The 16084-nt window shown below is 38.6% G+C and overlaps 1 protein-coding gene across 2 annotated transcripts in view; it reads right to left on the bottom strand.

Annotated features, from left to right (window-relative positions):
* Positions 1-16084, bottom strand: part of atad2b (ATPase family AAA domain containing 2B) — a 112899-nt gene that overhangs the window by 45637 nt on the left and 51178 nt on the right. For both annotated transcript variants that reach the window (XM_022686643.2, XM_022686646.2), the window contains exons 23-24: positions 14188-14310; positions 11898-12017 (exon numbers count right to left, since the gene is read on the bottom strand). In XM_022686643.2, coding sequence (XP_022542364.2) covers positions 11898-12017; positions 14188-14310 — 243 coding nt within the window. The remainder of the gene's footprint in view (positions 1-11897; positions 12018-14187; positions 14311-16084) is intronic.

Raw genomic sequence — 16084 nt, 5'->3', positions numbered from 1 at the left:
CAACTCTATGCCTCGGGGGCTTGTAGTAGAAAGCACTGTGCCACCAGCAAATGAAACAGTGAGATCTCTGTGCTCCACAGGTGGGCCTCCATGAGCAGAAACCGAAGAGGTTTCTTCTTTCAGGTGTCCATTACAGCATTCTCCAGGCCATAAACTGCCTGGTCTGCCAAGGTCAATAGCATCTCGCTGCAAATTTTTTTTTAATAAATAAATGAATAAATAAATGAATAAATATATATTGGCCTCAAAGGAATTATCAGGGACCTTCATCGAACCCTTGCACATTAGAACAGCCAGGTCAGGGGCCAAAGGAGACTAATGAAAACTAATAACTGATAAATACAATGGGAGGGAAGGTTCATTATAGGCATATACGGACCAATTTCAATTAGCCAACCAACCAGCTACATGTCTGAAAACAATGCATGTCTGAAATAGGATCCTCCAAAGACCCGTTCAGCACCATTCTGCAGTTTTATGACACTACACCATTCAGGGTTGTGGGGTTTGATACCAAGGCTTGGCAAGAGCCATTGTTGGTCTTAACATCACTGCTCCCTGAGCACCCACTGCTTCAGGCATGTGTGCTCACTTTACAATGGAGCTTTTTAGAATTTTCTATATTTCTTAGATATAAAAAGTATATAGATATTTTTAGTATACAAAGTCCTGTAGATAAAGAGAACCCAGTTAGAAGGTGTAATTAATCAATGGAATGTTAAAAACAAGGATCTATCAAAGTCTGCTCCTCACAACATATGTTTATGGAAAGATCACTCCAAGAACAAGGATGGCTTGCCTCCACTGATGGAACAATAAATACTGAAATGTATCAGAGAATTCTAGAGACATCTGCTTATGGAAAAATAATAAAGTTAATGTTCCAGAATGGCCAAGTCAAAGTTCTGACCTTAACCCATCATAAATGTCGTAGAAGGACCTGAAGAGAGCAGTTAAGGTGAGGAAACCCATCAACATTGCAGAATTAAAGCTGTTCTGTATGGAGGAATGGGCTAAAATTTCTTCAAACTGGTGTGCAGGACTGATGAACAGTTACTGAAAATGTATATAGTTGCGGTTATTGCTGAACAAGGTTGGGGAAGGGGTTGGGTTCTTTTATTATCTCACTTACAAATATGTAATATTGCAATACAATGCAGAACCCGTGACGCCACAACTCAGAGATCCAGACCGACCGCGAGCAAAGTCAGCACTTTAGAGTCAGTGGAGCATTCAAAATCTGAGGAAAAAAACAAAACAAAACAAAACAAAAAAAAACAATAATCTGCCCATTAATCAGGCATTTAAACGGCTTTTTAAAGATAAATAAGAATGTTTTTTTTTCTGGGATTAAAAGCGCGATTTCAGCTGTAAGTGAAAATATTTGAGCAAAACTGCGCTGGACTGAGGTGCACAGCTTTCGACAGACTGTCATCTGTTACGTTTTCACGCACGTGCCCAGCCATGTGGAAGCCATGCGTTTACCGCATGTTTACCCCCCTCCCTCTCTCGTTTCTCAAGCAGCAGCAGCCTGTCACTTACACAGACACAGAGACAGCACTGTGTATCTACTGCTTGTGTCAAGAATCGAAACATTGCAACATGGCGCGTTTGATTTACCTGCCTCAGGTGACATCACACGCCCTGCGGTGTGACTACTGCGCATGCGCACATCACAATGGCAATGCTTAAATGATCTATTGTGCAGCCCTAGTTCACCCACTTTCCAGCACCACTGTATGTCACTGCGGGTGTTCACTACACAGATGGGTTGTGTGTCCAACCTAAGTATGATGAATATGTTTGTCGTGTTTTAAGACTACATCAGAAAACAGCCTGAAGAGCAAATCCAAAATGGATAAACACAGAGCACCAGGATGAGAGGAGAAATACCTCTTGCTCAAAGGCCCTAAATCAGCAGCAGTATCAGCAAAGTTCTCAGCGGGATCCAGTTTCCTATTCTTACTTTTCCATTTAAAGTTGAGTTAGAAAAACGCCCAGCAGTGTGTGGCTCTCAAGCAGCCAAAAGTTGATACATATAGATGAGCTGCTTGCAATGGGCTACATTTTCTAACAATAGTTTAGCCAGCAAATGAAGTTGTCTAAATGCAGTTTAGGCAGCCAGGGAGCTACTTGGCAACCTGCCTTGATGGGAAAATTGTTTCAAGAAACAAAACACCAACAATGATACTTTCATTAGTCTTTATTACTCTCTAAAGAAAGTTGCTGTGGTGGCTCAGTGGTTCTAGCACCAGGTTATTGATTACAGGGTTGTAAGCTGCCCCTAGTGAGGCCACTAGTGTGTGTATGTTTAGTGCACAGATTGGTGAAGGACACATTGAATCTGCATTGAATCTTTAATTCAAGTACACATGACTATTTGTTGACCATGAATGTCAAAAATGAATATAGGGCAGCATTGTAAAGCATCATAATCACAATCATCAAGCTTAAAATCACAGACATCTCCTGTGTAGGTAGGATGTTTGTATTACTGCCTATATCATTTGGTTTGTACAAGATAAGATCACAACCTATTCACAGAAAGGTGTATAAAAGCACTCACTGTTGCAGTTTGTAAAATCTGCATACAATTCATTGCCTGTAGAACAGAATTCAGGAGCCACACATGAGCCTATAGCAATGGTCTCCAACCCCTTTTAAGGAGAAATGAAAGCGCAGCGAAAGTTCTACTAAAGACTCCAATGCTACGTCACCTAATTACCTATCCAATCAGCTGTTCCCTCTGCCTTTAAATAAGATCACTCATTCAGTACCTTTGCTGCCTTTCAGACGCTGATGGTCGTTCTTACCCTCCTCCTTCCCCACCGCCTCCAGGTTGGTCCCGTTTTGTTGCCCGGGGGTTTGCTCCGCCCTTGTCTCCAATGTACGACAGGATCTGCAGAGCTCAGCTACAAAATTTCTGGCATGTCAGAAATCCCTGGTCGCGTCCGACTGCTCATTCGCAGCTCGTATGGGCAATTAATCGGACATCGCTTCCCCTCTCACACTGCACGACAAACGACGCACGATCAAGCTAAAATTCGGCCCGATCATGAAATTCAGTCGCATCCGACCAGATCGGGCTTAAAAATCGGGCTACAATCGCACAGTGTCCGCCTGGCTTTATCTAAATGTTATGTTTTTGTTTTTAAGTATTACAGTTTTGTTTACTTAACTTAGCTTTAGCTGAATTTAGAATGAAAACATGGCGACATCCCTGTTCCTACTAATAGTCACTAGCTTAGCATAAAATGCGTTATCCAGTGCACCTTGTGTTTAAAAAAAAATAAAAAATAGACGTTTATTGATAGTGTGCCTTATAATCCGTTGCGCCTCACAGTTAAATCTAATAAAGGTTAGATAACAAAAAAACATATCAGCACAATACATATCAACATATCGATTGTACCCACTAGTTTTCATTCTCTATTATAAATATAAACGTCAGCTCTAAAAAAAACATGATCAGATGACTGATATGTCTCACAATTGACACAACTGCAATTAACACACATAGTATTTATAAAAAAACATCATTAACTGCAGCAAACTTCAAAAGTGAGAATGTTACCTTCCATTAAAGTGAAGTGTGAGAATATAGCCCATCCTATTACATCACCATAAGGCATCAGACAGATTTACATTTTTCATAAAAAAATCTCCATTATAACAGGAGAAAAAATGGAATTATGATGATATTTAAGCTATAATTGGTAAAGACAGTCCACACAAAGAGAATAAGGTTTGTGAAACACGTTGTTCAAACTGACTCTGGCACGTCCACCAAACAGTCATGCCAAAGAACAAGTTCTGAAGTGTGGTCATTATATCACGACCTTTACTCTCAGAAGAAATATTACACAGTCTTGGATGAAAGCCCCTACATCTCATCCCACAGTATTTATTACAGCTAACAGGTTCCCTCTCATCTCTCAAGGATATAACCATTCTTTTTTCAGGGAAAAGATGGACCACTGTAGTTTACAGCCTCAGCATGGGGCCCACTAAATCAGAGACTCCAGAGGGACATACACCATCTTGTGGCTGAAAGAGGAAGCGCAGAGGAGAAACTTAATCCAGTGTTCGCTCTTCTCACACAAAATCAATCACACATTCAAATCAATGGTAACAAGAGCGTGGTTAAAAGCTCTGTGACTTAAATACGAATAAAGTTATAAATGTCTTGCTTTTAGAGAACAAAAGTGCCATACAGTGAAGTGCAGTGTTTGCTGTACTTCACAGGACGTTTTGAGTGTCTAGTGATTATTAGAGACACAAATGTGTTTTAAAACTGTTAGAATGTGGCTCAAAATTGTCTCCACCATCTAAAGATGTTTAAAAGAGGAATTTACGTTTGCTGTATGGAACAGAATATGAAATGTAATGTCCTGATTCTCAGGACACATTGAGTGACCAGGTGTAGATGGGGTCTAAATGAGCTAGAAGTTATCCAAAAGCAGTGTGTAAGACTGGTGGAGAAGAACATGCCCAGATGCATGAAAACCAGGGTTTTTCCCCCAAATATTGATTTCTGAACTCTTAAAACTTTACAAATATGAACTTTTTTCTGTGTATTATTTGAGGTCTGAAAGCCATTTCTCATTTTCTGCAAATAAATGCACTAAATTACAATATTTTTATTTAAAATTTGGGAGAAATGTTGTCTGTAGTTTATAGAATAAAACAACAATGTTCATTTTACTCAAACATAAACCTATAAATAATTAACTCAGAGAAACTGATTCAGAAACTGAAGTGGTCTCAATTTTTCCAGAGCTGTATTAGGGCTGGGAGGTTAATAGAATTAGTGTTTTAATGAAATTTCAAAATGGCATAATCAAGATTGTATATCTTTACATATAGAAGCTGCCAAAGGGGATACTCAGCAGATAGACATTTGCTTCTGTAAGAAACTATATTTTCAACTGAAATACAAGGACATCATGTTTGTACCATGTTTAATATTAAAGCTGGGTGTAAGGTTGATGGGGCTGCTTACTATTCATAAAAAAAGTAAAAAAAAATGTTTTGCAAGTTGTTATGTAAGAACCAAAAGTGTAATTCACAAAATTAAAAAAATAAATAAATAAATAAATAAATAAATATTTTTTACACAATATCACCCAGCAATAGTTACCTAAACCTAAACCTAACACACCATTTATTGGGGTGACAAAGACAAAGTCAACAACAACAACGTGTTATTTTTCTTAAACAGTTAAACAATGGCCCCTCCACCATTTCTATTCTTTATATGATAATCCAATTTTTAACCTTTTTAAAGAACCAGTGACCACTAAATACACTTGCCCCAACTGGGTATTTGTGAGAATAAGCAAGAGACACAGAGAGAGATTCCCTATTAAATGGCACAAAAGTTTACTGTCTATAGCTCTCACTATTTACATTCTTCTCTCATATTTGCTAAAGAAAGACAGAGACATTCACTCGGCATCATGCATCAATCAGCAAAATGCAGATGTATGAAAATAGTGAATTACAGGAAAATGCAGGGAGCGTTCATGACTGGCAGCAGTGACTTCAGTGTTTTCACGTGGGATCCCAGTCCCGTGTGGAGTTGCAAGAAAGTCTGAGCATGTGTAAATCAAGATTATTTAAATGTTCTGCTTTGCAGCATAAATCACGTTAGGTAATACATTATTCTACACGATAATGAGCCACAAGCACACTGAATATCCTCCCATGTGGCTTTATTGCGAAAGAACCTAAAAGCCTGAAAATGGAGCCATTTTCAGTACATCTGTCAATCTGAGCGCAGAGCTAAACAAACTGCTTCATTTGCCTTAATCTTTCTATCTACAGTTGTGGTCAAAAGTTTACATACACTTGTAAAAAAACATAATGTTATGGCTGTCTTGAGTTTTCAATAAGTTCTACAACTCTTATTTTTCTGTGATAGAGTGATCGGAACACATACATGTTTGTCACAAAAAACAGTCATAAAATTTGGTTCTTTCATAAATTTATTATGGGTCTGCTGAAAATGTCACCAAATCTGCTGGGTCAAAAATATACATACAGCAACAAAATTTGTCAATTTTGGTGATGTAGCGAGTTGTGTCAATCAAATTAGCTTCATGTCATGGCCTCTTCACTTCTTGTAAGTGATTCTGATTGACTACAGCTGTTGACTTCTCATGAGCCCATTTAAATAGGGCTCATTTGACCCAGTGATTAGACTCAGCTACAAAAGCTACAATGGGAAAGTCAAAGGAACTCAGTGTGGATCTGAAAAAGCGAATTATTGACTTGAACAAGTCAGGGAAGTCACTTGGAGCCATTTCAAAGCAGCTACAGTTCCCAAGAGCAACTGTGCAGACAATTATACGCAAGTATAAAGTGCATGGAACAGTTGTGTCACTGCCACGATCAGGAAGAAAACGCAAGCTATCACATGCTGCCGAGAGGAGATTGGTCAGGATGGTCAAGAGTCAACCAAGAATCACCAAGAAGCAGGTCTGCAAGGATTTGGAAGCTGATGGAACACAGGTGTCAGTCTCCACAGTCAAGCGTGTTTTACATCGCCATGGACTGAGAGGCTGCCGTGCAAGAAAGAAGCCCTTGCTCCAGAAAAGGCACCTTAAGACTCGGCTGAATCCCAGGAACACCATGCCTACTGTCGAGCATGGTGGTGGTAGTATTATGCTCTGGGGATGTTTTGCTGCCAGTGGAACTGGTTCTTTGCAGAAAGTAAATGGGATAATGAAGAAGGAGGATTACCTAGAAATTCTGCAGGAAAACTTAAAACCATCAGCCCGAAGGTTGGGTCTTGGGCGCAGTTGGGTGTTCCAACAAGACAATGACCCAAAACACACATCAAAAGTGGTAAAGGAATGGCTAAACCAGGCTAGAATTAAGGTTTTAGAATGGCCTTCCCAAAGTCCTGACTTAAACCCCATTGAGAACATGTGGACAGTGCTAAAGAAACGGGTTCATGCAAGAAAACCATCACATTTAGCTGAACTGCACCAATTCTGTCAAGAAGAGTGGTCAAACATTCGACCTGAAGCTTGCCAGGAGCTTGTGGATGGCTACCAAAAGCGCCTAGTTGCCGTGAAAATGGCCAAGGGACATGTAACCAAATACTAATGTTGCTGTATGTATATTTTTGACCCAGCAGATTTGGTGACATTTTCAGCAGACCCATAATAAATTTATGAAAGAACCAAATTTTATGACTGTTTTTTGTGACAAACATGTATGTGTTCCGATCACTCTATCACAGAAAAATAAGAGTTGTAGAACTTATTGAAAACTCAAGACAGCCATAACATTGTTTTTTTACAAGTGTATGTAAACTTTTGACCACAACTGTAAATCTTGATTCGTTTTTTTTGTTTTATTTTTTTTTAGTGTTGATACCGAAACCCAATTCCCTGAGCTAAATCATGCATCACCCTTCTCATCCTTAAACATTGCCAAGCCAGTGCAGAGAAGATTTAACCAGCAAATCTGGACTCAGGACCGCTTGCTCCGCGAGTTAAATAAGTGTGGTAAAGTGTAAAAGCTGTTTTTAAGCTCAGAAGTCATTCAGAGTTCCAATCTTGGGTCCTTCTGAAAACAGACTTTTAAAACCTCCTGGAAACTCACTCTGGTGCAGTCTGCTGCAGGTGTGAAAGCTATCTGTTCTGCTATCAGGTTCACATGGGGGCTCATGTGATTGATTCATTTTGTGCATATTAACATGACTGCTTCAACTTATTCATTCAGAGCAAGTGTGTGTAAATGCCCTTGAATATAAAACAATTTTTTTGAAGAAAACATAACAGCATCTGAAACTGCATGGTAAAGATTCTATACACACACATCACTAAAGTCAATAGACTACCTAAAGAGGAGCAAGCAGAATGAAAGATCTCATCATTAGTTCGAGCAAAGAGAGGACTAGTCAGAGAAGCAGTCAAAAGGCCCATGGTCACAGGACCATTATAAGTTGTGCACTCTCACAAATCTGGCCTTTATAGAAGAGTGGCGAGAAAAAAACGAAGCGAAAGGTGGCTCTACAAAGTACTGATATAGGGGGATGAATACTTTTGCAAGTCACACTTTTTTATTTTTTATTTGATTAAAAAAATTATCGGTTTTGTTCTACTTCAGAATTATGTGCTACCTTGCATTGGTGTTTCACTTAAAATGTCAACAAAATATAATTAAGTTTGTGGTCAAAAGGGAACATACTGCAAAAAAAAAATACAGTGTATATATTTTTAATGAGAGATTTCATTACATTATCTTTTACCACAGACAACGTTGCTGTAAGCAAATGTTTAAATATCATTATTATTTCTATTATATTATGAACAGCAGTGTAGCACCAGTTTAGGTAACGATGCGTACAGATCAATCAATTAAAATGAATCATAGTATTTGTTATACAGTGATTACTAATAATATCCACTTGGATCAGAAGTTTACTTTATAATAAAGTGAAAAATATATACAATATAAACAGCAAAAACGTCACTGAGATATAGAGACGCTGCACTTGGTGGTCTTGGAGTCTTGCTTAACAAATCTGCAACGTCTCCTGTAGTCCTGTGTGATGCCTCCATCTGAAATCCTCTCAGTCTAATGAGCCCATGTTGGCTGAGAACTGAGAGAATTTTTGTACTGGCTTAGTTAGCCTAGACTGGCAATGCAAAGCAGCTTTGCAAAGCCTTACAGCTCAATCAGGCCTGGCAGCGTGAAGAGACTGCACACAACCAACAAAGATCTTCTGAAGAGCAAAACTCTCTCATGCATGGGCAAAAATACCCAAGCTGTATTCCACCTAATAAAATTAATATTCTGCCTCCAGCAGTGGTATCCCCAACCAGATCAAGAGAAAGCACTAATCTTCCCTCTTACTCCCTCATTGCTGCAGCATTATTCTCTCACTCCCTGTAAAACCACCCTCTCCATCTGCTGCTTTACCACGGGAGGGCCCAGCCGATACCGTGTGTAGCTGGCTAGTGTTCTGCTCGGCTCCTTAGGGGGGCCTGTGAGTGAGTGTAATGAGGAGGTCTTGCTGTGCTGCCCCAAGCAGCTTTGCACTGCTATGGACACAGCGCTTGCTTGGAGCCCGCCTTTTATCAGGCCTGCTTAGCCGTCAGCACCTGGGCTGAAAGAAGACCTTCTGAGTGGCACCATGCTGACAAGCTGAGCTGGTTTACAGGACAGGTCAAGAAAGCTTCCTGAACTTCCTGATATTGCACTGCACTGGCAGGTATGTGCCTTCAGCATCTTCCAATAAACAATATAATGCTCATAGTCTCAGTTACCCAAGTGGATATATTTGGTTTTATATAATTTTTTTTTTTTTTTTTTAAATCAACACACTGTTCAGGGGGAATAGGAGCCAAGACTTAAACACAGTATCGCTTCAAACAGAACTTCCATATATAGACAAATAAAAAAAAAAAAAACAGAAAAATGTGTGTCTCATGGTTCAGGAGAAGTCTCATCCATACCCGAAATACAGATTTTGATTAGTTCTTTGCAGAGTTTTTCTCTTTCACAGCTTTTATGGTAGGAATTAGCATTGACAGCATTGTTAAATCCCTTAAATCCCAGAATGCCAAAGAGTAAAAGTTGTGTGTACCAGTGTTTTTAATAACTGGTGGTGGGACCCTACCAACATCCATATGATTTAGCAGAAATAGAGATTAAAGGTCTCATTTAATCATTTTGTGAAAAGTGTTACGGTGCTCCTGTTTCAGGCTGTTTTATTTATGTGGAGAAGTGGGTGAGGAAGAACGTCAGAGTTTCCTCATGAGTGTTCATAATATGAAAACATATCTCTTTAGTATACGGTTGCAGGTTAAGGTGGATGTGGCAATAAATTGTATTTCATGGGTTGAGGGCAGTCTGGCAGCTTTTCCTAATTCACTTGTTTTTCTGTTTGTTTTCTCTTATTGGCTAATGCAGGCAATGAGGGTAGAAGAACAGTATCACCTGCAGCATAAATATACAACTCAAAGTGACCTACTGTATTTTAAAAAGAGCAAGTACTAAATGCTTTTTTTTTTTTTAGCAAAATGACACCTTTAATTACCAAACAATATTTTTCCATTCATAAACCGTGTAGTAGCAGCTTTCTTTTTTTTGCTGAGGGAAGTGAAATTCAAGACAATCTTCTGCTGTTGAAGCCAGTTCACCCTAAGATTCAAATGTGTATTGTACATACTGAGGTGCTTTTCTGCTTACTTACAATTGAACAGAGTATTTATCTGAGCTATCTCAGCTCCAACCTGTCTGACCATTCTCCACTGACCTCTTTCATAAACAAGGTGTTTCTGTCTATAGTAGTGCAGCTGATGATTTTTATTGTTTTTACTGAACCACTCTTTACAAGTAAACACTAGAGACTATAGTGCTGAAAATCATCAGAGGAGACCATCAGTAGAAAAACAAACAGCCCATCTGACAGCAACATGCAACCATGCTACTCTTAAAAACACTGAGATTTAATCCCCCCTCATTCTGATGGTTGTGAATTATTGCAGAAAGCTGTTTCTCATAACTGCCTAAAACAACTGTAAAAAGGTAGAGGAGGTGTACAAATCTTTCAAAAACGTATTTATGGAGCATATGTATCTCATTAGGTGAGGGGATGGATTTAGAAAATATAACTTGGGGTTAATTTGGTAGGACAAATTAATGAAAACTCACAGGTCAGACTCTTAGTATTCTTCTCAATACACTGTAAAAATCATTCAACTTTTCTCCTTAATGTGTTTTTAAGTCAGCTAAACAAAAACAAACTATTGAATTGCATTGTAGACTATAGCAAATTAATTGCCTCAACTAACTTTATTAAGTTTCTAACTAAATAATCTGTTTGCAAAATGTACAAATTGTAGTTAAACTCCAGTTGAGGCCGAGCCAACTACTCTGCACATGCTTATTCCATCTCTTTAGGTAAACGGGGTCTACTGAGCAATTCTGCAGGGGTTTTCCCCTGATGTTGGTCAGACTATTAGCATATTGGGCATGTCCTCCCATCTCTCAATAACCATCAGTGTGTAGTCACTCTCCACAGACTGTTTCTCTGAGGATTTATATTGCATGTGTTATATAATAGTGAACTGTCTGGTCTCAGCGTTGAGGGCTATAAGAGGAAGTTTCTTTTTTTTTTGTGTTGCTGAGTGTGACTATATGCTGGCTATATGGGTCCAGCTGGTCATATTTGGTCATGAATGATACTAAGACAAATATGTAATAGTCATCATACATTCTCAGTTCCCAGTTGCTAACTTGAATTAACAAAATATATTGTTTTTGGCCATCTACATAAATTTGATTAACGTAAAATGTGTTATAGACATAGCTCAATTTTTTTACTTGATTCTAAAGTATAGTCAGCAGAACTTACAATACACATTTCATAGAAATTACATTAAAAACTAAAAAGTGAACTTTTAAGTTGGTGATGCCTAAGACTTGAATTTTAAGTTTTATAAAGTTGCCACAACTTATGATGGTTTCTTCAAAACTTAAAAGTTGAGTTGGCCTCAAAATTCAAAAATGTAGTGCAGTAAGTTGCGCCTTGGAATTTTAGGTTATTAAGTGTAGGTGTTAGTTTCCAATACTTTCCCTTTTAAAAAAAGCGAGAACCTGAAATCCTATATATATGATGATAGAGTTATGTGTATATGTGAACAACTGCTCTTCAGCAAGCCAGTGAGTGCATCATCCCCTGACACTGGCTCAAGGGCTGTTCTTGCTTCAAAAAGCACTAATTAACTACGCAGTCCCCCAAGCCTATAAGCAATCAAGACATACACATAAGCATTGCTGATGAAACTCAAATAATAATAAATAATTTCAGATGAGCAGCCATCCAGAGCAGCTTAAAACCTGGTGTTGACTGGTGGTGTGCACTGGGTACTCACTGCTGCAGTGCTTGTCCACTCCATCGCCCTGAGAGGTGCTCCCGGTGGTCTCGTCTCCTGCAGGCCTCTTGCCTGCCGTGGCAGCTGGAGCAGGTGCTTGCTGAAGCGGGGTCTCCAGTTCTAGAGGAGTTCATATAGAAGCACGACTTACCACAGAGATATTGACAAGCTGAGGTCAGGAGGGATATGACCACACAAAAGTTTCAAAGCATGTGTTTGTACTGTAGCTGTGACAGTTAGCTGGCTGTTGAAAAAGCACTGGAGTGAGGCGAAGAACAAAGAAAGTGAGCGAGTCAGTCTGTTCGTGACTCTCTGCAGCTTTATACAGACAGATAGACAGAGGGCTCCGCTTAATTTAAATCATGATGGAAGTAATAAACTGTAAAAGCTAGGTGCAGAACAATCAGCCTTCACTCTATAAAATTGATACCTTTAACATCTCCACTGTGCTGCATAAAATATTCACCAGCACTTCTCTTCAGCAGTTCACACCACAGCCTGCAAAATTCATTCAGCGCTGCACCGTGCAAATGAAAGCAAACTGAGCAAGCCACAAGATTACAGACTAACAGAGGTGTCTGTCTGTAACTTTGTGACAGTTAGTCAGAATTATTATACAGGATAAAGTATTTCTATGTGATTTCAGTGTTGCACAGAACACAGGTGGCATTGTGGAATTGAAGAATAACAATGGGTTTCAGAGAGAAAGATGGTATTAGAACAAAAACTGATTTCTTTTCCTTTTAGTCCCTTATTAGAGCTTACTACACATGCTGACATGCTTTCATCATTATATATTTACATCACAGTGTATTGTGTGAGAATAGTGGCCTCACCATTAGTATTGAAAAAGCTTTTTACAAAGTTTTGCTAACAACCTACAGACAATACATTTAAAAAAATAAAAAATAAAAAAAAAACACTGGCAAGGACCATGTTAAACCCAACCCTCACCTCAACGGCTAGGGCAAAATTAAGCTTAACGAGTCATATAAGAATAGAATAAGCAACTAAACAAGACACAAGTTTTTGAATGATTTTGCTGATGAAACACTGTAAAGAGCCAAACAGCCAGAAAAGAGAAAAGAGCAAAGCTCGTCAAAATGGTTAAAGGTCTCATTCAATCGTTTTATTCATCTTAAAACGTCTAGTTGTGGTCTGTAGTATGAATGAATGCCATGCGAGCTGTTTTTTGGTGAGAAAAGTGCTCCGGTGTTTCTGTATAAGCCTGCTTTATTTTAGTGGAGCAGTGGTTTCTAAAGAAAGACAGGATTCAGGCTCTTGCTCGATTCAGGCTCTTGCTCTTGTTGATTGGCTAACAGCACTGCAGCAGAGACCTGCCTCCCCCCTTAATCAAATTTAAAGAGTTTAAACTGGCAGTTGGCGGTCGCGAGCCAAGGTGGGTGAGGCCATAAAGACTCATTTACGTGTTGACAGACACGATGCTTTTTCTGATTGACTTGTTTTTCTGAACATTTCCTTTTACTAGCGACTGCAGACAGTGGAGGTTTAGGAAGAGTTTTATGTGCAGCATCAATATCCAACTAAAGAGACCTACTGTACTTCACAAAGGACAAGATAAAGTAGATTTTAGCAGAAGGAGACCTTAAACTACAGATTGGTTTTGTTTTTTGTTATTTTTAAGTAATCAAACCTATGTTCCAATTAAATATAAATTCAAAACTAATTTTTTTGAACAGTAATTTGTACATTAAATTTGTGGTTGCAAGTTTGCACTAGTTTATACAATTGTATAAACATTTTTAGTTATATTTTAGTAATAAATGCAAATTTATTTCTAAATACTTTGTTGTATTACTACATCCTATTTTCAGTTGTATGTACGAAATGTAAACATACTAAATTCTGCATTTTTCCTTTAAAACAATTTAGAATTTTGGAAAAAATAAATCCAGGAAAGAAAATATTAATTAATAAATAAAAAAAAAGAAAATAAAATGGGGAATTTGGGGATAAAACACAGATTTTTTTTATAGAGCTCTAACAGGGAATATCACATCATCATCTTTTATATTTGGTCCTCAAGGTATACTCCTCTTTGAGCTTATCTTTTTTTATTTATTTATTTTTTTCCCCCACTCTGTGATGAACGAGCTTCACAGAATAGAAAGATGGCTACCTAAGGCTAATGTTCTGACCCACCGGTTCAGCTTTATTCTCTACTGGCCAGTGTTTGCAGTAACGGTGGTAATTACTGTCCCAGTTTTCATCTTGGGACACAAAAAAAAATAACAAATGAAGTGTGGCTATGCTGTTTTCGTCCTCTTACCTCTTTTCCTGCGGGACTCTTCGATCTCTTTACACGTGCGGTCAAACTCTGGGTCCAGCTCGGAAGCAATCATCGCATGGGCCGTGTCCTTCAGGCTGCACGCTCTGTGCCGAATAATTTTATCTGAGAAAAAAAACAATTAAACGTGTCATTAATCCTTAAGTACAAACATGAACTTGAGAAATGAGCCATACACAACAAACTGGGATAATAATAATACTAAAATAACATTAACTAAATATGTTCGTAGATACATTATGCATAAATGGTAGACTATTATTCTTCAACCAGCATACTCTTCTTTTATCTGTGGTCTTGAGGCACACCTGAGGCTAAAGCCTCTAATGTAGCCCAACTGCCCTCGGTATAAAAGAGTTATTAACATTTTGTGGTACAGTTTTATAGAATATTATTGCTAGAAAACCTAGAAATAGTTTTTTTTTCCTAAATCTCCCAGTTTTAAAAATATTAGTACATGGTTTGTTATCATGCTTAGTGACTGTGACTGATGCTCGGATAAAAAGTCTCTACTTTATGACACTTTATACGTTACAGAAATACAAGGTATTACTATGAAAACACCAACTATAAAACATGGTGTATAACAGTGTTTCTTGACCCTGGTCCTGGAAGCCCAATGCTCTGCTTTTTACACACCTGATTCAACAAATCAGCTCATTATCAACCCAATACTGAGTTAAAGGAGGTGTGTTAGCACAGGGAAGACACTAAACTAAGTGCAGCACAATATGAACCTCCAGGACCTGCACTGAGAAACACTGGTTTAAAATTAGGAGTCCTGCTCAAGGATATCAATACGGCATTTACATGTTTGGCAGAGAAGGAAATTGAACCACGGCCTACTACATAGAGAACAGAGGTGTTCCCCACATTGACATACATTTTTCCCTGCATTCTTTAGACACTGTAGCTGGACTTTCCATTTATACCTTCTGTCACTTCTACACTACACCAATATAATATAAGACACTTTTTTAGTCTTTTTACATTACATTACATTACATTTGGCAGACGCTTTTGTCCAAAGCGACTTACAATAAAGATGTACATAGAGTAAGTTCAAGTAGTAGAAGTTTAAGGTAAAAAACATCTTCAGACAGGGCCTAAAGGAAGTCAAAGGGAATAGATAGAGGGAAGGGATAGAGGAGTGAAGGAGGGGAAGAAGGAAATGAGGTTAGAAGTAGTTAGATTGTTAGAGGTGTTAAGAGAGTAAGTACTCTTTGAAGAGCTCTGTCTTCAGGAGTTTATTAAAGATAGAGAGAGATTCTCCTGATCTGGTAGTAGAAGGAAGTTTGTTCCACCGTTGGGGAACTCTGTATGAGAGTTTAGGAGTGAGTGCAGGTAGGAAGGAGCTGTTCTGTCATCACCTTTTAGGCGATTGTAAGAGCTTTGAATTTGATGCGAGCATCAACTGGTAGCCAATGGAGCTCAATGAGCAGCGGGGTGACATGTACCCGTTTTGGCTGGTTGAAGACCAGACGTGCTGCTGCATTCTGGATCATCTGGAGTGGTTTTACTACCAGGAGGCCGGGAGGCCAGTTAATATGACATTGCAGTAGTCGAGGTGTGAGATGACCACTGCTTGTACCATTTTAATTTTAAAATTAAACGTTTCATATTCAGCAGTGCACTGCAATGCCCTGTCCGGAGAATAATTCAGCTTGGACACAATAATTCCAAGTAGGCCAGACCCACAGCACCACTGATCAAAAAGAAGCAAATGGGAGAAGATGAATATGTATATGTTACTATTTCTCAGAGATGTCTGGTGGTAAGGTGGTACAAACACTTCCCTATTTTCTACTCCTTACATTTAAACTTTCATTTTCATTTCAGATTGTCACCTAGTGCACCCCAAACTTGATTTTATAGTCAT

Source organism: Astyanax mexicanus, chromosome 1, assembly GCF_023375975.1.
Source record: "Astyanax mexicanus isolate ESR-SI-001 chromosome 1, AstMex3_surface, whole genome shotgun sequence".
NCBI classification, from domain to species: Eukaryota; Metazoa; Chordata; class Actinopteri; order Characiformes; family Acestrorhamphidae; genus Astyanax; species Astyanax mexicanus.
Note: the sequence above shows the minus strand (reverse complement) of the source record. Positions and strands in the feature narration are given on the sequence as shown.